The sequence below is a fragment of the Diospyros lotus genome, chromosome 3 (assembly GCF_014633365.1).
Source record: "Diospyros lotus cultivar Yz01 chromosome 3, ASM1463336v1, whole genome shotgun sequence".
NCBI classification, from domain to species: Eukaryota; Viridiplantae; Streptophyta; class Magnoliopsida; order Ericales; family Ebenaceae; genus Diospyros; species Diospyros lotus.
In genome coordinates, this window is record NC_068340.1 from 42,073,017 (window position 1) to 42,096,982 (window position 23,966).

The 23,966-nt window shown below is 37.0% G+C and overlaps 2 protein-coding genes across 4 annotated transcripts; one reads left to right on the forward strand and one right to left on the reverse strand.

The window, feature by feature from the left end:
- Positions 1-3,956: 3,956 nt before the first annotated feature.
- On the reverse strand, positions 3,957-16,929 carry LOC127797481 (uncharacterized). Of its 2 annotated transcripts, none has more exons than XM_052330417.1 (7): positions 16,651-16,929; positions 14,500-14,609; positions 6,369-6,574; positions 6,192-6,283; positions 5,212-5,314; positions 4,571-4,713; positions 3,957-4,262 (listed from the first exon to the last, which is right to left on the reverse strand). In XM_052330417.1, exons 1-7 carry the CDS (start codon positions 16,912-16,914, stop codon positions 4,164-4,166), a joined length of 1,017 nt encoding a protein of 338 aa, XP_052186377.1. In that variant the 5' UTR covers positions 16,915-16,929; the 3' UTR covers positions 3,957-4,163. The 2 variants fall into 2 exon arrangements, with proteins under 2 accessions (XP_052186377.1, XP_052186376.1); XM_052330416.1 differs by having other exon boundaries at positions 6,369-6,580.
- A 781-nt stretch (positions 16,930-17,710) lies between these two features.
- On the forward strand, positions 17,711-22,310 carry LOC127797479 (protein EIN4-like). Of its 2 annotated transcripts, XM_052330413.1 has the most exons (3): positions 17,711-19,827; positions 19,942-20,291; positions 21,568-22,310. In XM_052330413.1, the coding sequence occupies exons 1-3, from the start codon at positions 18,540-18,542 to the stop codon at positions 22,111-22,113; spliced, it is 2,184 nt and encodes a 727-aa protein (XP_052186373.1). In that variant the 5' UTR covers positions 17,711-18,539; the 3' UTR covers positions 22,114-22,310. The 2 variants fall into 2 exon arrangements, with proteins under 2 accessions (XP_052186373.1, XP_052186372.1); XM_052330412.1 differs by having other exon boundaries at positions 17,712-20,291.
- The last annotated feature ends 1,656 nt before the right edge of the window (positions 22,311-23,966 follow it).

The window sequence follows — 23,966 nt, forward strand, 5'->3', positions numbered from 1 at the left end:
TACGTTAATTCTAATTTTTAATTAAGGGAGTGGTGGTTGATGTTAGGTGATCAGAAATGGTTAATCTTCAAATTTGTCATATTGGTTAATTATTTAGAAAAAAAAGAATTAATTAATGACTTCTAATCCCTATTTAATTAATTAATTATATATGGATGGCATTTGTTTGGTCAAATAGTTGCCGCCTTGTTTAGTTTGATTGGTTCTCTCTCACCATTAATTGTTGAATTCATTTAATTAGCAGTTCGAACCTCCCCATAATTATATATATATATATATATTAAATATTTATCTTGACTACATGCATACCAAATGAAGTTACAACCAAAGTTTCCATGGACGTCTCCAATCATCAATTCTTAGATAGTTTCTTCATTAATTCTCCAAGTTTTCCTCATAGAATAATTCTTTAAAAATAAAAAATCTGTAAAACTTGTGCAATATATATATTTATGTTGATAATAATGATGAAACATTTTAATTTCATCAAAAAATATGAAAATTTTTATCATTCGATCAAAAATTTTCATGAAAAACATCTAGTCAAAATACATCAGACACGTTAACTAATGAATAATTTAGATCTATCAAATCCAAACCCGAACTTAGATTTAGACCCACACTAGTTCTCATCAAGGCCAACACATGGGTTTAGAACCACCCTCCACTCCATGGGACATGATTGTAGTCATCTACTAGGTCTACATCCAATTGTTTGTATGGCACAATCGTGGTTTTCTATCGACTTCACAATATGCCTATATAAGAATGAAAATTTTCAAGAGTCGCGGACCTCATTAATTTTATCATTATTGCGCCATTCTATCTTGAATTTTATAATTAATTTGATTGTTGAAAGATTTACATGAGATAAAACCTCCCCTTCCTTTTGCAAGTTGAGCTAATAATAGATAAATTTGAGATTAGGTACGACTAATAATAACTCATGCCAAAGAAAATATAATCGAGTGTACAAATTTTGTCAAATTTGACGAATCAACTCCAAAACATGATAAAAGTTTCTCTACCTTCTTAAACGAGGCAGTAAATGATTTGCTTAATTAATTAAGTTAAAAAAAGCATTATATATTATATTAAGAAAAGCACTTAGCACAAGCTTGATTAGCCACACTCAAAGAATCCGAGAGTGTTTTGCAACATGGAGGACCCTCTTCACATGGATTCACATGTCATAGCTTATAGCAAGATTAAGATTATAATTAATTAATAAACCCTATTCCATAATCAATCACATACGACATTCCTATAGCAAAGCAACGTTGTCAATGGAGCCCATCTTGGCTTTAATCGATAAAATCTCCTCGATTATAATAATAATATATCTTGGCCCAAAGACTTTGAACAACCATCGACAAATCCCATAATTTTACAGTTTTCTTTAGGCACCAGCTGTCTTTAATTAATAACATTGAAAGGGAAGCCTCAAAACCTGCATTAAGGAAACATGGACCACACAGAAATTAATTAATTAATGAATAGTTTATGATAATGGTGAGGGGTTTGATTTGATGAACATTATCAGTAGTGGGAATCATGCATCAGCAATGCAAGTTTAGAAGCATATATATATATAATCAGCTTTCCGACGTTAACAATATTAACATCGATGCTTAAGGGGCTGTTTGACCCGATCTTAATTCATATAAGTTTTCCATCGAGTCCTTAATCATATATATTCATCCCCCGGCCAGCTAATTCTTAATTAACTAAAAACTTAATTTCTAGCTCAGTAGAGATTAATTAAGCACAAGGTGGCATTAATCTTAATTGCCTTCAAGTTTGTTTGTTAATCCTTGATTAATATTCCAACATGGGGGGAATCAATGAATTTACTAAGCTCCTTTTGACTACAAGTACAAATAATAATCCCCTGAAGAACCATCAACTTCTGTCAAAATTTGTACATCGATCATCTGCTTAATTAATTACTTGCTGTACCACAAGAACTAGTTATTTGGGCTTCTTTTGATTTGATGCATCTCTGGGAATGGAATGAACCCTTGTCTGCAAAATTTGCAATCCAATGGGAAAGGAATTTTGGTGAAAGGGGAACCACCTGATGGAGCATCTTGTAAGAACCCTAAACATAAGCATCAATTGCACAAAGTTCCTCTGGTACTAGGCCACCCCTGGGTCATTGAAAGGCCAAAAGTAAAGGTTCTTACAGGTTTCTTCTAGATTGTAATTCATTTTTGGATCTTATTGACAATGGTCGGAGCTCATCACCTTCAAGTTTGTTTAAATTTGAATGTGTTCACTAATTGTTTTTGATTTTAAGGTTGTTCAAAACTTCCTTGACCTATAAAGATGATACTTGATCTATTGGTATAATCTCCAACAATCAAGTTAATTTGAGTATCAAGGGTAAAGTAAGAGTAACGATATGCAATATATGCACTCACGCACGGACATATATGTTGATAATATGAGCATATTAATTTATTAATGTTCATACATAAACCAACATATATATGATATGTTACATCATATTATCCAAATTATGAATTTATTCTCTTGGCTATCAAAATTCAATATAAATAATTTACTTTTGGAATTAAGATTTGTGGGAAAATAGTAAATTTTGATCTTATATACTTAAATATTAATGATTTTATATAATCTTTGGGTGGGGGGGGGGGGGGGGGGTCCTTTAATTTGCAGTTAGTTTTTATATATCATCTAATTAATTCCATAATTTGTATGAGCTATCATAAAGAGAAACTTGTAAATTCGATTTCTAATTTATTAACTAAGATTCAACACTAGAAATAGCTAAGGCTTACAAAGAAATATGAGATTTAGGTTATGGATGAACTCAAAATCTCTATAAAAATCAAAATTATTAACAAAATATAAAATGAGATGACATAGTTGATGATATTTGAGAATTGATTTATGGGTAAATCTCGCTTAATCTTTGCTCATAAGCCACATCTTGTTTGGCCTCGACTTGCACAATAAACCATATTCAACTTCAATATTTCATCCCAACTCAAATAGAGAAGCTTTCATAAATTTGTAGATAATTATGTCATACTTAAAATCATATTTTAAAATTTAGTCATCAGTTCAAATTCAGATGACCTTAAATAGACGACTTCTCCTAAATCTCAAGAGATCGTTCTGCAAAAGTAATCTTAATCCTCCTAATTTATCTAAAATAACGACTCCTAGAGGCTATTGAACAAAGACACATAATTAATTATCTCTAAAAATAAATTTAGGAGAATCTTTCATCTAGAATAAGCATATTGAATTCATTTTCAATCTTTAGTTATCTCACTCCTCCTCTTACTTAAGTGTTGGCATGAATTTTTTGAACAAGTCAAAACAATCTCATTGTTTTTTTTTTTTTTTTTTTTTACAGTTACTAGTTCTCTAATAATTTAATTAAAATTTCTGTCATCTAGTATATTCTCTTTTTATTAAATATATTAATAATTAATTTTAAGTATCATCAACCACGTATCCAAGTAATAAGATTTCTAAAAAAAAACAATAATAATAATGAGTAAAAATAAATAAATGAAACAAATAGAGAGACAAAAGGGTGGGGTGGTCACTGGTCAGCTCTCCAAGCAAACATATGAATTCTAGGAAAGTGGGTCCCACCCACCTTTGTCTGTTTGTCATTTCCAATCGAACACATCTGAAATGAAAATGGATGTCTGCTTTGACTGGCCTCTGGCAGCCGGGGTTGATCTACACGTGGCAAAGTTGACCAGTTCACCACCCGTCTTTTGAATAGGCCGGGTTCTGGTCATCCAAACCCATTTGACCAATTTCTTTTATTTTTTATTCTTTGCAACAACCAATTTGAACTCTATTACAACAAAAAGTATCATTTGTAGCTATGTCATCAGGAACACCAAATTTCACAAACACAAAACAAAACAAAACACATTATTTGAGCTTATAAGACAACACATTGAAGAGACACTGAACAAACAATTCTTGCCATTTTCTTAAATTCTAATTCATTTCTCAACATTTCAAGTCATGAAACAGATACAGTTAACTTTTTCTTCCACAAATTTATCCGAAACCCAACGAGCTAAAATTTATATAAACCGACCCATATAGGGAGAGATAAAGAGACATGGAGCCCAATACTGGGAGAAACTTGCAGCTGCAGGGCAGCTTCATGTGGGCTTCTGGAACTTTCCATGTACCCATATCCTCCGCATGATTTTTCCGTTCCGACGATTCACTGACTTGATGCAGCAATATTCAAGCTCAAGCTGCAAATTGCATTTGCACAGGTTAATGTATCACCATATATTGTTAATACCAGGCCTGTCATTGAACCAGCTGGGGTACTGGCTCACTAGACTACTTTTGACCAGTTTGTACACATCTCCTGTCTCAAGACTGGTTTTGGCGGTCGAACCAGCCACCACGGTCCCATTTTAATAACCATGTGTAAGACAATAGAAGGAACATAACATGTATAACAACATGGTCCCTATGAACAGGTAAGAGTTATACTGGCTGATAAAAATCTAGCTGCTACATGAGAATATCCAACTCGCATAAACAAGATTAGTACCTCGATGAAACCTGCATGCACAAAGAGATCCCTCACAGAATCCAAACAGAAGAAGTAAGATCGAGTTCCATCAGATCTCATGTACTCCCTGAATCCCACCTTCCTTTCGGGCCCAAACCGAAGCATAGTCATGTCATAGAGACCTGCGATTCACCACAGTGGCAACAGTTTCAGCAGGCTCTAAATATAGAGCAGAAATGAAGCGGTAACTGCAAAGGGATTTGGGGAGTGCAAACCCACGAAACCAAAGTTGGAACTTTCTTTCAAAAGGTTTTAAATATTTGAGCAGAAATAAATTGATAATTGCTAAGGAATCCCTGGTGTGTGGAATAATCCTATCAAAGTACCAAAAAGTAAAATTTAAGTGGTTGATCGAGATCTTTGACATAAATAATATGCTCAAGAAGGGCAGAATTTTCGTCTAACATATAATTAATAACAATTAGCCAAGTGGAAGTATAGCAAAAAGAAGATAATCTTCCCTGTTACATTTTCATTTTAAATGCAAAATTTTCGCAAGTTACCAAGTGGAAGTACATAAAATTCTTTTGAAACAATGATTCGCTCAAAAGAGTGTCATTATGGCATGTTTGCATTTAAAAGTTACTAACTAATAATGTCATTTGTTGTTCGGCAATTACCATAATCCCTGAATAGAAGTAGGCCGCCAGGTTTTAATATGGAGAAACATGCAGAAATTGCTGTTGGCATCCTATGGCGTGGTACTGCTGATAGTGTGAAAATCTAACAGTTAAGAAAACGCAAGAACAAACCAAAATCAGATGACTGAAGTCATTATATTCTTCACACTGTAACATATTTGGAGAGGCAAAAGATTAACATAGTTTACCTTTATCTAGCCAAAAAAAAAAAGGGGAAGATTCACATAGTTCCAGGTTTCAAGCTGGCAACTATAACTAAATTTTAAATAAATGATTAGAAAATGTACAAAGCTTTCATAAGTTCTTCATTGAACAGTCCAACTTGGTTTCTACTTTCCTGATTAAATGCAAAATCTCACTATCAAATAGAACAAACTGATGTTTTCTCAAATATCAATTTAAACCCACAGATCTTTTTGTCGGCATTAAACTAAAAATTGAAAAATTACATACGGCCATTAAAAAAATAGAAGCCTTCAATGATATACTGAAGAAAGGGGATGGAAAAATTAGGATGCGAATTTTTGGGTATAAGTAAAAGTTGTACAACACAACCACATGACAGACTCTAAATGAAGTTTCAAAAATAAAAATGAACATAACCCAAATGAAAGCATTACTTGGATCTGAACAACTTTTACACTCTGAAGTATCATGTCAATTGAAAGTAGGAAAGTACTTCATGCAACATGAAACAATAAAGGAAAGGAGTATTGATGATGAAAATCGTAACTATAATGAAGGGGTCTATTCAAATCCTAAATATTCACTTAGGCCTCTCTCTCTCTCTCTCTCTCTCTACACACACACACACACACACATAATACGTGCTAAAGTTCATCACAAAACAAGAGAGCTCTATGTAACGTACAAAATAATGCATCCATTTTAAAAAATACAAGGTAAGTCAAATGCCAAACAATGCATTAAGAATTGTGTTGGGAAAAATAGCCACATACCAAAGTAACAAAATCTACCCCACCATGGCAGCATTTCTTTTCTGACAAATAGGAAAAATCATTTAAGCCTTCCCTTCCCTTGTTGTTAGTGTCTGAAAAGTAAAGAGAAGTTGCTGAGTACCAGGTGACGGTTCACACAATATGAAGGAGCAGAAAACAATGTACAAAATGACTAACCTGAAAGGTAAGTTTCCTGCTTTTTCAGGAAAACTCCCCTGCAGGAGTCACAAGCCAACCATTTGGGAAACCCGCAAATAGAAAAATCACAAGTGAATGGATGGAAACGGTGTTTCAAGGAGGCTAAACCAGCCTCATCTATCACCTCTTCAACCCTTTTAAGAGCCTCAATGCTACAATCGCAAGCATATACGTTGATACTCCCTTTGCCACTAGAAGCAAATATGTCAAGAGCAAAAATTACCAGGCATAAGGCCAGAGGTATTTAGAATACTGAATTATCACTAAAAATTAACATGGCAGCCAAGATTGTCAATGATCCACTCTAATACAAAACTGTTTAGGAAGCCAAAGAATGATTCAGATAATCAAACTCCAAAGAACACAAAAGGAACATCTGATATGACACCTCAAGAAGAATATTAAACTCTTACCAATTGTTTTTCTTCTTAACTCTGCCTATGAATTGAGTAATCCACTGAAGGTGTTCCTTCTATTTACAGTTGGTCCTACGTCTGGATAAAGGAGGAGGGTTATTTTAGGTGGCTGATAGGCAGCATAAAACTCGTCGGATCAAGCATCATGAATTGTGGACAAATCCAAACCTATTGTTTTTCTTTGCAATTGCCACCCTATCTGCCACCAAAAAAGAAAACAAAATCTTGTTCCAGTCCATGGTGTAGGATGAACCATCACCAACCTCAGGAAATTTGAGAACACGACCCCAAGATCTGAAAATTTTGATTATCTTTTATTCTTTCCCCAGTGAACAGCTGCAGCTGTAGCTTTCCATTAAAGACCCCAAAAGAGGAACACCAGCCTAGCTCCATAAACAATCTCACTAGATACTGCCTTCATAGCATTCCAAAGCCTATTTACATAGGGTTGCAGGAATTCATGATAGCCCTGGAAGAGAAGAGCAGAGAAGTGGATGATACAGGTGTTTAACCAGATTGGGTATGTGTATTCTAGAATCACCACCTGGTCCTGATATTGGGAAAACTGATATCTAATTTTTAATACCTTTCCATCTGATACTGCAATATGAATTACATTTCAAGGAAAAGCCAAGTTCCCCCCCCCCCCCCCCCCCCCCTCCTTTTTTTTTGTAGCTGTTGTTTTGGGGGTTGGGGGAGAAGAATTGAACTCATATATATCTCTTTATTAAGGAAGTGGAGCACGAGCCACCAGGGTGTTTCCCAAGAAAAATCTGAAATTGTGCTTCACCATAAGGATGACTTTCAAGCAAGAAAAAATTACATGAATTGGAAGGAACAAACCAGTTCGCACAAAATGTGACTTGATAATACCCTTTAAATACTGGTCCCCAAATCTCTAATATCTTGATATGTAAATCTGTTTTCATACAATTTCCTAGCTGCACTAAAATACATGAAAGTTGTTCATGCTTCTTGTTACCATCACTGTGCTACCAAACCAAGAGAAAATGGCAATGTCTATGATGAATATAAGCTCATTATTATAATATGCCACCCTTTTGGATCATGAGGTAAAATGAAACTTGTCAGCAGACAGGAATTAGAGGTCAAAGTTTATTGAGAAATTGTGCGAACTAATATCATGTTACATGTATTCCTTATTTTTATTTTGAATGATAGCTAAGAATATATATCCATACATATATACATAAGGATATAGGCATCTTTGTTTTATGCAGAAATGAGGTGGCACTGTAAGGTGCTTAGTAATGATTATAATAATAGATAACAAATGGTAGAATTTTCTCATTCACCTCAAGTATTAAGGCTGTGCATAAACAACAACAAATCAAGCCTTTATCCCACTGTGTGGGAAGGCTGTGCATAATATGTATAAATTAACACCTAAAGGAGATGGTAGCTTTTAGTATGAATTTTGGAGGGAAAGGATTTTATGGTATTGTGGAAGAATTCATCCAAGTGGTGACTGCAGAATAATGTTACACACAAGAGAGTACTATGTGCAATAGACCACTGAGAATATGATCATCAATAAATTAATTGGGGGAAACTTATGCTATAGTGAAATATTTAATAGTACATGAAATAGACAACCCTGGAAATGAAAACAACTGTGTGGCCATCCGTTAATTTATTCTGTTTACTTTCGTATTTGCAGCCATCCATTAAAGCAATATATATATATATATATAAAACCTAAATCATAAAGCACGCATGGGGGGCAATGGGGATGGCTACCACAACACAGTGCAGCACCAAATTGAACAAATTAAACAAATCAAGTTAAAGGATGCACAAATCAAGGAATCTTGGAATCATTATGTATGTAGTTAAAAAATGAGAGCTCCCAAACCACTTTATTTTGAAGGCAGAAAGCTGCATCATTAAATCTAACAACCAAAGTTCACCCTGAAATAAGAGAAATCTGAATCTAAACATTGAAATCCCTTTTCTGATTTCCAAAACCCTACTTCCAGTGTATATCTTTTTTCAATTTAAAAAATATTATAATTTTATAAAACATAGTTCAATTGAAGGGTTGCATAAATCAGGGAATCTTGGAATCATTATGTATGTAGTTCAAAGATCAGAATCCCCAAACCATTTTAGTTTTAAGCTAAACAGTATCTCAAGCAGTACAATAATTAAAAACAACAAAGCAGGATTGAAATTCATAACAGCAGTGCCCACAGAAAATTCAAAGTTGGAAAAACTGTGAAAGAACAAGAATTAATCTTTCATATATCAAAACTAATTAATACAATCTAACTTATAACACACAAAGTCCTAATCCTTGAAGAATTCTAAGACTATTCAACCTCCTAAAATTTTCCTAATGTATAGGAGTTGATTACTCTCCTATAAATTAGGACCCCAACTAGATTACAACGACTCAAAACATTAATGAAATAAATCAACTGATAAATCCAATTGCCAACACTCCCCCTCAAACTGGAGAATGGATGCCCCACATTCCTAACTTGCTTACTAGATCTTCAATCTTTTTACTGGTAACACTTTTGTCAATATATCAGTAACTTGTTCCTCTAATGGAACATATGGTAGGTGAATGAGTCTAGCTTCCAACTTCTCTTTTATGAAGTGTCTGTCTATCTCAACATGCTTAATCTGGTCATGTTGGATTGGATTATGTGCTATACTGATTGCTGACTGCTTATTACACCAAAACTTAACTGTGTCTTGGACTGAAATTCTTAGATCATCAAGAACAATTCGTAACCATAGAATTTCACATAGAGCAAGGGCCATAGCCCTAAATTTTGTCTCTGCACTTGATCTTGCCACAACACTTTACTTCTTGCTTCTCTAGGACACCAAATTCCCTCATAGGAATACACAGTAGCCACTTGTAGATCTTCTATCAGTCATGGACCCTACATAATCTGCATCTAAAAAACCTTAAATGTTCAATTTATTTCCTGCTCTAAATAGGATCCCTTTACCTGGAGTAGTCTTGAGATAACACAAGATTTTTCTAACCGCTAGCATATGCTCCCCAGTTGGACTATGCATGAATTGACTTACCAAGCTAATAGGAAAGGCAATATGTGGTCTTGTGTGAGAGAGATATATCAATCTTCCAACTAGTCGTTGATACTTTCCTTTGTCTATAGACTTGCTAGTAGGGTCGTTCCATCGCTTGCAGTTAGATTCAATAGGAATTTTTGCCCCTTGTCCTCCAATTAATCCTATTTCAGTTAATAAATCAAGCATATATTTCCTTTGAGAGAGAAAAATACCTATCTTAGAATAAGCTACTTCAATTCTCAAAAAATACTTGAGCACACCCAGGTCTTTGATTTCAAATTCCTTAGCTAGACTTTCTTTAAGCTTTGCCTGTTCTCCTTCATCATTGCCAGTTACTATCATGTCATCCACATATACCAGTATCACAATAACCTTTCTTTCTGTCGAGTGTTTGATGAATAAGGTATGGTCCTCCCTGCTTTGATTGTAACCGATAGTATGCGTGGCTTTAGATAATCGCTCAAACCAAGCCCTAGGAGATTGTTTGAGCCCATATAAGGCCTTATTTAGCTGACATACCTTCCCACTGAGTCCCTCATGAAATCCTGGTGGTAAATCCATAAACACTTCCTCTTCTAAATCTCCATGGAGAAACGCATTTTTAACATCTAGTTATTGTAGATTCCACCCAAATGCGGCTGCCAATGACAGGAGAATACGAACTGTGGTCATCTTTGCCACTGGTGCAAATGTCTCTAGGTAGTCAATCCCATATGATTGAGTGTAGCTGTTAGCCACCAGCCCTGCCTTATACCTCTCAAGTGTCCCATTGGCCTTATACTTGACATTAAAAACCCATCTACACCCCACTGGATTAACTCCCTTAGGTCTGTCCACAATATCCCATGTATGGTTCCTTTTTAAAGCCCTCATTTCCTCAAGCATAACAAGCTTCCAATTCTGATTTTTTAGAGCCTCAATTACTGATTTTGAAATGATAATTGAATCAGAAGATGTTAGGAAGCTTTTATGGTTTTGGGAGAGGCAATGATAGGATAGGTAATTGGCAATTGGGTGTTGGGTGGTGCAACTTCTAACTCCCTTCCTAAGAGCTATGGGAAGGTTGATATCATCAAGGATTTGGCCGATAGAGGCTGGAGGTATTGTCTGCATGTGATCCCGACTTTGAATGGGAGAGGAGTTTGGAGCTTGTTGGTCTTCTAGGCTTGGTTGTTTTCGTTTATATACATAGGGAGACCCCTTGTATCTTCCTTACAGCTGTTGGCAGGCTTCTTGCTCATCAAATTTGGCCTGATCATCACCATGGTTAAGGTTGTTTTGAGTGCTAAGGAGTTGTAGAGTCAGGATTAGAGGCATGACTAGGTTGATTGGAGACCGAATGAGGATCAGCATTAAGCTAAAAAGTGGACTGGGAATATGGTAAAGGAAAGAAGATGTCACTTGGGTCACCATAGGAAGTTTCCCCCTGGTGACCAGCTTGGGTAGAGCCAAAGAATGGAGTAGTCTCGACAAATGTGACATCCTTAGAGACATAGAGCCTGTGAGTAGGAGGATGATAGCATTTATATCCTTTTTGTGTGGGGGAATACCCAAGAAAGACACACTTCACAGCTCTTGGATCAAGCTTATCCCGAGAGGATTTGGAAATATGAACGAAGGAAACACACCCAAATACTCTAAGAGGAAGAGTGGTGTGGAAATTAAAGTTAAGAAAGTGAATAGTGAGGCAAGAAAGAGGACTTTGTTGGTTTAGAACTTTGGTAGGCATGCGGTTAATAAGAAATGTGGCCGTAAGGACAGTGTCCCCCCAAAAGATTTTAGGAACGTTATGATGGTGAAGCAATGCTCGAGCTACATTAAGGAGATGTCTCATCTTCCTTTCAGCTACTCCATTTTGTTGTGGAGTATCCACACAGGAAGATTCATGGACAATCCCTTCTTGTAGGAAAAAGTGGTTCATATAAGAGTTAAAATAATCTCGAGCATTGTTGGTTCGAAATTTCTTTATGGGAGTTCCAAATTGAGTCATTATCATTTTACAGAAGCTTGGTAAGACTGTTTGGATGGCTGCTTTGTCTTTTAGCCAAAAAACTCATGTCATCCGAGTACAATCATCGATAAATGAGATAAACCAACGTGCCCCAGAATAAGTAGGAATTTTGCAAGGACCCCATACATCAGAATGAATTAATGCAAATGGAATAGAATGGAGTTTATTGCTAATTGGGTAAGACACACGATGTTGTTTGGATATAACACATACATCACAATGAAGAGTACTAGGATCTAAAGAAAGAAATAAAGTAGGAAACATAGATTTCAATAAAGAAAATGGTGGGTGTCCCAATCGGTAGTGATGCAGCCAGATTTGGTGATAGTTGGCTGTAATTTGAGAGGAGCAAGCCACTGGTTGCTGGTTCTTTGCTGCTTTCCTTGTTAAGCAATACAATCCATTTGTTTCCCTAGCAACCCCAATCCTCCTCTTGGTTTTCATTGCCTAAAACTCACACACATTAGTAGAAAAAACGGCATGGCAGTGTAGGTTTCTTGTGAGTTGAGAGATAGAGAGGAGGTTAACTGATAATTGGGGCACATGAAGAACATGGTTAAGGGTTATGTTTGGGCTTAGATAAACACTGCCATGTCTGATTATAGGGACTGCTTTGCCATTAGCAATGCAGATTTGTTTCGTGGTCTTAAGGGGTTGATAGGTAGTAAACACATGGGAGTTAGGTGTCATATGGTCTGTACCTCTGAAATCCAAGATTCAAGTATCATTCCTATCAGTGTTTGATGCTGGAAAAATTACAGAATAAGCAAACTTACCTGAGGGCTTACCGGAAGGGTCTTGATGAGCCAAGGAGCAGTTGCCATCATCTTGTATGGTCTTCAAAAAAGATTTTAGTTTGTCGATTTCCTCACTATTGAAAAGAGTGAGATTTGAACTAAAATTTTCCTCCAGCTTTGCTATAGCTCCATCCTCTTCTTGTCCCTTGTGTGATAGATAGGATTGAGTGCTAGGTCGAGTAGCTGTGCTAGGGAATCCTCCCATTTTGCTTAGGACTACTTCCTTTTCGTGGAGCTTGAAGCAATCATCTTGGGTATGCCGAGGTTTCTTGCAATATATACACCAAAGTCCTTCTCTGTTATTAGGCCGCCCTTGTGCCCCTGATTTTCCACCTCTTTGCCTTGATCCTTCTCCTTTGTTTGACACTAAAGCTGATCCATCAGTGAATGCCCCTTGCAGCATCACTGCCTGCCTGTTTTCCTCACTTCCTACCATTGCAAATACCTCATTGAGTGAGGGCAATTTCTCTCGGCCAAGAATGTGCACCCTTACTTGATCAAAAACCGAGTTAAGGCCAGCCAAAAATTCAACAATTCTATCCCTTTCCATGATCTTATTAAGGGTAGCAACATCAGCACTGCACACCATCTTAATTTTTTTGTATTGATTCCATTCTAACCACAAGCCATTCATGCTATTGTAGTACTCCGTAACAGTCATTCCCCCTTGTTTAGTACTACTTATCTTGGTTTTAACTTCATATATAACCAATGCATCTTGCACTTTAGAGTAGGTTTGCTTTGCTACTTCCCAAATTTCCCTAGCAGTACTTAGAAACATATAATTGCTACTTACATTAGGTTGCATGGCATTCCATAGTCACGACATAATAAGAGAATCCTCTATATCCCATACCTGGAAATTGGGATCAGTTGTTGCCGGAGAAAGAGAAGTAAGATGGCTGAGTTTTCCTCGACCTTTGAGGAAAGTTTGAACGAGCAGCGCCCATTGGAGGTAGTTTTTACCATCCAATCGATAGGGTAGTAGCATTCCGGGAAGCTCACTTACTCCTGCCCCAAAATCGGTACCAACACTCGAACTAACACCTGCTACATAATTTTCAATGGTTGCTTCTCCACTGTTCTTGTTGGAATCTGAGTTTTCTGCCATTCCTTTGCTAGAGACAACTTGCAGCGATCAAGGCTGAAGATAGGGGCAGCGATTAAGGCCGAATGGATGAACAAGGAAGCAGTGATCAAGGTTGAAGATAGGGGTGGCTGGAGGCAGCAGTTGCTACTTTAGATCTAGTGGCAACGGAAGAGAACGACGCGATTGCGGTTGAAACAGAGAGAGGAGAAGAAGGCAGTAAGAAATGCAACGGCATTGGGTGGCACGCGGCGGTCGATCTGCTCACAAGAGGTAAATCTGGCGACGATGATAATGGAGGAGGTGCAGCAAATGCGGGAGAAGGGAAGACAGGGAAGAGGCGGCTATGGTTGGGCGGCTGAAAATCCAATTGGAGAGTGCAAACGGCGATGGAGGCCAAACAGGGTAAAAACAAAACCCTAGAGGTACTACTGAAGATAGCAGCGATGAAGGCTATATAACCCTAGACAATCGGCTCTAATACCATGTGAAAGAACAAGAATTAATCTTTCATATATCAAAACTAATTAATACAATCTTACTTATAACACGCATACTCATAATTCTTGAAGAATTCTAAGACTATTCAACCTCCTAACAATTCTCCTAATGTATAGGAGTTGATTACTCTCCTATAAATTAGGACCCCAACTAGATTACAATGACTCAAAACATTAATGAAATAAATCAACTGATAAATCCAATTGCCAACAAAAACCTTTCTTACCGTAATATTGGTAAAATGGTACTTCCATTACCACATCCCACTTCCAAAAGCTTTGAGTGTTCATCACAAGATAGTAGTTCAGGAAATTCCTTTAACAAATATCGTCTTTCCTGCAAGCAACAATCAAGATTCGGTATTTGGCATATTTGCATCTACTTCAAAATACCAACAACAACTGTTTGTATCTTGAAAATTAATAGAAGTTCAGTAAGTTTAGAGATATACACCCAAATTAAAACAAAACCCAAACAAAAATAAAAAGAAAAGAATCACATTCTTCTAAATATATTCACATTCATCAAACTAAAAACAAAAGAAGTTGATAAATGTAGTGCTGTATGACTAACCACCAATAAAAAATGAAGGATCATTCTTAGAGCCAAGTTTCAAGAAAATGTGCCAAACGTAGGAAAATAATACAATTTAGGATTTTCAAACTCAAATTTTCCAATCTACTTTTTTTAGTTATTTATTGATGTTAGTCATTAATTAGATTATTCATTTTACCCCACAAAACAGGGATATCAAGATCTACTTAATGGGTCTTGCAACACCACTTGCCTTCATCCAAAATGCTAGTTGAAATTAATTCTTGATCTCATAGGACAAAGTATAATACCCAACCTCCCAACAATATCATCGTTGTTTGTACTTTCACAAACTCCTCTTTTTTCACATGTAACACCATGAGCAAGCTAAGATCAACTCGTATGCTCATAAAACCAAGTTATATCCCCATGGCCTTTATAGTAAACTATCTGTATGGGGGATTGAGTCATCACAAACTCTCATCCTTTTAGGCCCTAGCATCCTTTCCAAGCCAAAAATATCACTTTATCATAAATCTAACTTCAAGTTGGTCTCAAACACACCTAGCCTAGCACGCACACATTAGTTGTCCGAAGTTTGCTCTGGTAATACTTGTAATACTAAAGGCCATCACACAAAAATGCTACATAAAATTAACTCTTTAGCTAGAACCCAGTTTTATATCCAATACCTCCCGCAATAGACTATTGGTATGGGATTGGGTCAGTGCAAATTCACTTCATTTTCACTTGTAACACCATGAACCCTCACCAAAAAATGCTACCCACAGTCAAGTCTTGGGTTTATGACCAAGTTATATACCAACACTTCCCTAGTAGACTATCATTATGGGATTGGATCATCAAAAACTCCCTTTCTTTGAAACCCTATTATCCTCACTAGGTCACACATCTCATTGTTCCATAAGTATAACCTGAGGGCAATCTCAAGCAAACTACTTCGGCCTCACCCCAGAATAGTGGGCATGGATCAACCCTAATATTATTTGTTGCACCACAGACCCTTAATCAAGAGTGCTAATTGAAGTTAACATTTGGTCCCATAAAACCAAGTTAAATTCAAAACCTTCACAGTTAACTATTTAAAGTTCATGTTCCTTGACTCTGTTAGAGTAAAAAAACAATTTAAAAGAAAATGCTCCCCGATCAATCTTTGATTGGGGTTGAAACCTAAGCATATGGAACTCAAATTTCAATGCCATATGAATACCCTTACATAAAGAAATGGAGAACATGCGTTCCCTTTTGAAGCTGTGTCAATATTTTAGGATCACGAATATGCCCACAGCAGTTTTAGTTATCAACTGTTGTAATCAATTTCACGATGATTTAACTTGACACAAGTATGGAAGTAGACATATGTGAGAAAGAAGGGTCTTCGTGATTACTTCATAATGCTACTTTATTTCGAAATAAAAACTAGGCACATCCTTGGTGTGCGAACTCCAAACATACATGATGCAAATTCAAGGAAAAAATAGAAACGGATGCAGATAAGGACCAAATACATACATGTTATATCCACGCGCGCGCGCGCGCACACACACATACATATATTCATCTTGGTTTGTTGCAACAATATGAATTTGCAACAGTTGTGGGCGTATCTTGAATATTCATACGATTGAGTCTGTAAAGTATTAAATAAATTGGCATTCTCCCTTTCATATGTATTAACATGTATTCTCACATTTCACAAACAAAAAAAGGTGAAATTTTAGAGAAGAAGATAAAATCAACGCAGAATAAAACCCCTCCACTGACAAAAATTAAAGAAGAACTAGAAGAAACCCATGAAGTTACAACAGGAAAGACGGCGAACCTTGAAGAATTTTCCCGTGGAGTGACGGGCGTGAAAGTCGTTCCACGCATCCGAATCTCGGGAAGCCGACGACTCGGACCCAGAAAAATACTCAGTGGCAGAGGGATTGGTACGGCCATCGTCGACTTCAGGAGGTAGACAGTGGTGGCGAAGAGACGGATCGCTTTCGATCTCGAGCCTCAGTTGGTCCCATTCGAAGTCCTTGGAATAGTACTCGGCTTCTCCGCTCATCTCATGCCCGTCGGCGTCCACTCTTTTGGGCATGTTCGTAGTTTTCCCTCTTCACATAATAATAAATATAAAAAATTTATATTCTAAATTCATTTAACTATTTATTAAAATAAAGAATAATAAATAAATAAATATGAAATTGTCTGTTCGAACCTTTCATTCTATACCTCTTAATATGGACAGACAGACAGACAATTTATCTCATCTCAAGTCAAAGCTCAGAATCTGTCTGTCCTTTTAAGATAGATGCAGGTAATTGCATAATTTTATATAAAAAAAATAAAATTTATAATATTTTAAAATTTTAAACACATATATAACAAATTGTCTGTACTATTCTTAAGGATTGAAAAAAATATTTATGTATATATAATATATAAACACATTTATTTATCAAATAATTAAGATTGCCACCAACATAATTGACAATTTCAAATTTAATCAGACATAAAATTAAAATTAATTAAATTTAAAATTATTAGTTAACACACATAACATTTTTTGTCAAATATATTAGTAATTCTATGTATCCGGCTGCTTAACTAAATATTTTTTAATAAAAATATTATTTCAACATTCAATTATAAATTTATATATTAATTAATATATTATATATTTATATTAATATAATATAAAATATAATAAATAATGTATTAATATTACAAAAATATTATAACGACTGGTTAACTAATATTACCGTTTCCTCAACAGAGAGAGATAAAAGGCAACGGAACATGCATTTGTGGTCAAGGGGTGGGGTGCGTGCCAACTGACCATTTACGAGATTGAATTGCAGAGACACAGGGAGAGAGAGAGAGAGAGGGGGGGGGGGGGGGGGCTGTCTAAGTTCGCTTCACCTACAAAAGCGCGGGCCCCACCCATAAACCCAGTTCTCTCCATCGCAATCCGCCCAAGCGCGCACCCACACGCACATATATATATACAGACTTAGAGTCCATCATGACCTTTTTCTTCCTTTCAAAGTCTCGGTGATTTTGGGAGCTGATATGGATTCTTTTACCAGATATTTTTAGAGGAATTTGTTTGTCCCTGTTCATGTACCTTGGGAGTGGAGATAGAAAAAGGGGGCTGATCTGAGCACCCAACTTAGATCATCGCTCGGAATCTGCAGGCCTTTTTTTATTACTAATGGTGCCGTACTTGCTGTTTGTTAATGGTTTTTAGGTTGGTTTGCTTTACTCACTGGGCCTGACTTGGGAGAGTAAGGCCGGTTCTGGTTGTGGGTATTTTAGTTTCCAGTCGGTGGCGGTGGAATTGAAAGGTGTTTTTGCTTCAACTATATACCAGGTCTCTCTCTGTCTCTCTCTCATTGAATCTTATTTCTTCTAGGGTAAAGTTTACTTGTCTGTTTTCATCTTTTCTTGGGTGTTAGTTTCTTTTCTTTCCCTAAAGATCTAAGGGTGGAAGAGTCCGGAGTATGGAGCAAGGATTGGAGACTTGGAGGTTTTGGGTCGAAGGGTGAGTTGGATCTTGAGTAAAATAGGCGTGGCAGATGTAGAAATCAAGAATATCGATTTTAGGACTTCTTGATGATCCCGTGTTGCAGTCCTGAAGATTCTAGGTGTAGATGACGAGGACTTGAAATTTGGGTGCTTTTATACTTCTTTTTTTTTTTTCTCTCCAAGTCAGTTGGTGCAATGGTAAAACCATTTGCTTTTTTGTGGTTGGTTCCTTTTCTACTTGTCTGTGTTTCTGCAATTGACAATGGGTTCACGCACTGTCACTGTGATGATGAGGGGCTTTGGAGCGTGAACAATATTCTGGAGTGCCAAAAAGTGAGTGATTTCTTGATTGCAGTGGCCTATTTCTCGATCCCCCTCGAGTTACTCTATTTTGTGAGCTGCTCCAATGTGCCGTTCAAATTGGTACTTGTACAATTCATTGCATTCATAGTCCTCTGTGGGTTGACCCATTTGCTCAATGGCTGGACATATTATGGTCCTCACTCTTTCCAGTTGATGCTGGCATTAACCGTTGCGAAAATCCTCACGGCTCTCGTGTCGTGTGCAACGGCAATAACGCTTCTGACTTTGATCCCTCTTCTTCTTAAAGTGAAAGTGAGAGAGCTTTTCTTGAGGCAGAATGTGTTAGAGCTAGACCAAGAGGTGGGGATGATGAAGAAACAGAAAGAAGCAAGTTGGCATGTTCGAATGTTGACGCAGGAAATCAGGAAGTCACTGAATAAGCTCACTATACTCCACACCACCCTGGTAGAGCTTTCCAATACATTGGATCTACAAAATTGTGCAGTCTGGATGCCGAATGAAAAGAGAACAGAAATGCACTTGACTCATCAGTTGAAAAGGAGTTCTTCAACCAGTTATGGCCAATTTCTTCCAATTAATGACCCGGATGTGTTAGATATAACAAACAACAAGGGAGTGAGGATTTTGAGGCCAGATTCGTCACTTGGGTCTGCGAGTAGTGGTGGGTCTTCTGAGTTTGGTGCTGTGGCAGCAATTAGGATGCCAATGCTTTGTGTTTTGAATTTTAAGGGAGGAACTCCAGAGTTTGTTGAGACTCCTTATGCCATATTGGTTTTGGTTCTTCCAAATGGAAATGGTGGAGACTGGAGCTATAATGAGATGGAGATAGTGGAAGTAGTTGCTGACCAAGTGGCTGTGGCTCTTTCCCATGCTGCCGTTCTTGAAGAATCCCAACTAATGAGGGAAAAACTGGAAGAGCAGAATCGCATGCTACAGCAGGCTAAGCAGAATGCTATGATGGCAAGCCAGGCAAGGAACACCTTCCAAAAAGTGATGAGCCATGGAATGAGAAGACCCATGCACTCAATCTTGGGCCTACTTTCAATGTTTCAAGATGACAGTTTGAACTCTGAACAAAGGATTGTTGTGGACACGATGGTGAAAACCGGCAGTGTCCTCTCTACTCTAATAAATGATGTAATGGATATTTCACCCAAAGGTACTGGTCAATTTCCTCTTTCAATGAGGCCTTTTCGTCTGCATTCTATGATCAAGGAAGCTTCCTGTCTTATAAAGTGCTTGTGTGCTTACACCGGATTTGGTTTTGCTCTAGATGTTCAGAGCTCCTTGCCCAACCAGGTGATAAGTGATGAGAAGAGGGTCTTTCAGATCTTATTGCATATGGTTGGTCACCTACTGAACATCAGTGGCCAAGGAGGCTCTCTCACCTTTCGGGTAGTTTCTGATGGAGGGAATAATGGCAGGAAAGATAAAACTTGGGGAATATGGAGACCAACTGCAAATGAAGAGTATGTGACCATAAAATTCGAAATTGAAGTTGGTGATGGAAGTTCCCAATCAAGTGATAGTTCCATAACTACCATACATTTTGCTGGTAGGAGGCACAATACCAACAATTTCAAGGAGGGCCTGAGCTTCAGCATGTGCAGAAAGCTTGTGCAGGTCAGTGCCCCCATTACTTTGCTTATTATTCCTCATATTTCACGGTTTGATTTTATTACTGTGCAACTAGGACGAGTTTGGATTTCACTTGGAATGGGAACTGCAAATATATTTTGCATTGCATTTCATTCACATCATATTCAAGTCTCATAGCATTTCAATCACTGGGCGCATGAAATTTATACTTAGGTTCTTTGTTACATATTTTATTTGGTCATTTAACTTCATTTGCTGATGGCTAAAGTTCACTACAACAAAGGATGAAGATGGGTTTGTCCTTGAGTACAATACAATCTGCAAGTTGAATTAGTTGTCTACATTCATGGCAGATCCAAATATGCAGTGAGGGTAATGATTCCTTGTGCGAAGTGATGAAGCATGTGTATATCATGATACATGTGCCGGGGGACCTAGTTGTGAATCTTTTGATGCTCCCATGAGGCATGTGCATTGTGAAGTCGGACTTGCTTTATATCCGGATATATTCTCCTACAGTGATACATTGTAGAAGTCTTTTCACTACTTTTACTTTTCCCTTTGACTACAACAGCACCATAGGGACATTTTATTTCTCATTGTAGAAGTCTTTTCACTACTTTTACTTTTCCCTTTGACTACAACAGCACCATAGGGACATTTTATTTCTCATAAGAACTTGCAAGTTGCAATACTTGAGAGTGATTCTACCATTTTGCTGTATCTTTCATTTTTCCTGTTTTATGAATTTTTTGGCAAGCTTCAGAGTGAGGATTCAGCTTATAGTTACTGCTTTGTGCACCTGATGCAATGGCTGTATCTATATCCTGTCTTATCCTCTCTCCATTCATACTTGACAGGGTCTTCTTGCCAACAAAAAAGATTCAACTCTCCCTTATGTTTTGGAATTTCCTTTGGGTGTGTTTATTCCAATATAAATGCATCCAATGGTGCTTATTTAGTTATTTACCTTTCATTTTTATATCCGTAAATTTTATTTGATGTATAATTGAATATGGAAAATCCAAATGCAGGATGAAACATCTTGCTTTTTTACCCTTAGAGTAGATAACCTGTTTGGGTTGACGCCAACTTCATTACAATATGAACTTGGTTTTTGATGTGTTTAAACGTTTTTTCTTTTTCTCTTATCTCACTGGACTTTCTCCACATTAATACACTGACCAATCAATTCATTCAGTTGTTATATTCAAAGGGAACATTGAAACAATAATGATGATGTTTGTTCATTGATAATGGTTTTCCTTACAAACCATCTTTTGGTTAAATAAATTTGCAGATGATGCAAGGCAATATTTGGGTATCCTCAAATTTTCAGGGTCATACACAAAGCATGACTCTTGTTCTCAGGCTTCCAATCCAACCATCTCAGAGAGCTATTTTCGAACAAGGAAATTTGTTAGAGCAACCAAAATCCAACTCTATGTTCAGAGGCCTTAAAGTTATTTTAGCAGATGATGATGATGTAAACAGGACAGTGACAAAAAAGCTGCTTGAGAAACTTGGTTGCCGTGTATCTGCTGTTTCATCTGGATTTGAATGTTTGAGCGCTCTTGGCCCTACTGGCAATTCATTTCAAGTTGTAGTTCTAGATCTTCAAATGCCTGAAATGGATGGGTTTGAAGTTGCTATTAGAATCCGAAAGTTCCGGAGCCACAATTGGCCATTGATCATAGCCCTAACTGCGAGTGCCGAGGAAAATGTGTGGGAGAGATGCCTACAAACTGGAATGAATGGAGTCATCCGGAAACCTGTACTCTTACAAGGAATGGCTGACGAGCTTCGAAGAGTCCTTCAACAGGCAAATGATGGAGTTGTCAAATAGTAAATTCAGATGATTTTCTGCAAAATATTTTGGGGGTTATTGGATGGAGTCACCTCCAAGATACCAGCATGGAGTTGCTAGCAGTATTTTACTGGAAAAGAACAAAATGTTACTGCTAGCTTCCTCTGACATGTTAATTATTAGTTCCTCCTGCTTCAACTTTATTGGATGAATAAAAATTATCAGTTTTAAATGAAGATAGATGTTTACTTGTCCTTCTCATAGTAACACAAATTTCGAAGTGACTGGCACAATCCTAACTTCATAGTAAGTGACCCTTCAGTTCTGTTATATATTCAGAAGCTCTCTTCTTTTGATGGTGTTTTCTCAGCAGAATTATATATGTATGTTGCATTGTGGAGGCGTCAAATTTTAGGGTCTTCCTCAGTTCTTTACCAAGATTTATTATACCCAAACTTGTCACTAAATCTACTTTTAACAAGGAAATTGAAACTGATGCAAGTTTTTCTGAGATCAAGATGCAAATCCTACATGGAAAAGTATAAGGTGACCTGCAACAGATGGTGCAGTTCTATAATCATGCCTGCCATTTTTGTCTTCCTGAAATTTGATTTGGTTAATCTCACCATCCTTTGCCCTTGGTCTCTCTCTCTCTCTCTCTCTCTCAAGCTGACTATTATGCCAATCCTATTGCAATTGGCCTTGGATTCTTCCCTGTTGCAGGCAGATGATTTGAATCCTCTGCTCCTCCTCTCATCGCTTCACTCTCAGCTGGTATGTATATAGCACCTGGACTTTTAGTTGAAAAGCCAATTGTTAAACCTGGTAAGTAGGGAGAGCAATCAAGGTTGAGAAGCTCATTTATGGCCTTTGCAATTTCAATTGTATGAATTTCTTTTATTTTCTGGTATGTGTTTAGCACCAAACACTGTATGCTCTCATTCCTTCAATCCCCAGTTGATTAGTTTTGCAAAGGGCATTGGTTGTCTTCATCAACATCCTTGTTTATTGAGCGTGCTTCCATTTTTTGGTTCAGAGCTCTGGTTTGCTTATGTCCTTTCTCTGTTTTGGTTTTAGGCATTTCATTAGCTCTGGTTCTATCCAAGGTTTCTGATTACCTTAGGCGGTAAAGTAATATAGATCGACTTAAACACTAGTTCTCTTGAAAGAGCCCTATTTGTGTTACTCTTCAGCACCTCATATCTCTAAGTTGGTTGGTTGCTAGTTTTTAGGGAATAAGTGGTTAACCCTTATGTTTCTCATCCTCCAGCATTGTTGTGGGGCTAAAGCAGTAGGCAGCCTTTGACTGGCCTGTAGCAGATACCGGATGTATTGAAATATGGCTTATGAAATCTAATCAAAAGGTTCTTATTATACATTTCATTGTCTTAGATGTTCCATCACAATGTTAATGTAAATGAGCCGTTTTCTAGATGTACAGTTTTGCAGTGAAAATCCACCACCAGTTGAAAATTTGATGTTGTCCCGATCTCTTTGCTAGTGCTGTCGTTTCATTGGGAAATTTTATGAAACCAACCATCTGCTTTTAATGAATTCATCCTCTTTTATGATGCTTGGTTCATAGTAATAGGCACATTAATGCTTTTTTCTAAAGGGTGTATGATGGTGCTTTATACTCTAGTTTTTGTAGCCTAACTAGCTTGTTGGTGATTCTGCAGATAGTCAATAGGAGTCAGGGACACTGGACATGCTAAATAATTGATATAACCGTATCTAAACTCATTTTTTCAAATAGAACACTAGGTAGCTTGAAGGTACGAGGAATTATATGCATCATTTTGAGTGAGATTATTTATTTCTTTTGTAAATTAGTTAATTTCTACTACTTATTTGCCCGCTGATATAATTGCATTTCTACTACTTATTTCTTT

Coding starts and splice junctions, on each gene's coding strand:
- LOC127797481 (XM_052330416.1), bottom strand. CDS start 16,914: ATGCCCAAAAGAGTGGACGCCGACGGGCATGAGATGAGCGGAGAAGCC. Junction 6,581..14,499: donor ACCATTTTACCAATATTACG/GTAAGAAAGGTT, acceptor ATTTGCTTCTAG/TGGCAAAGGGAGTATCAACG. Junction 6,284..6,368: donor GCAGGAAACTTACCTTTCAG/GTTAGTCATTTT, acceptor TTTACTTTTCAG/ACACTAACAACAAGGGAAGG.
- LOC127797479 (XM_052330412.1), top strand. CDS start 18,540: ATGGTAAAACCATTTGCTTTTTTGTGGTTGGTTCCTTTTCTACTTGTC. Junction 20,292..21,567: donor TGTGCAGAAAGCTTGTGCAG/GTCAGTGCCCCC, acceptor ATAAATTTGCAG/ATGATGCAAGGCAATATTTG.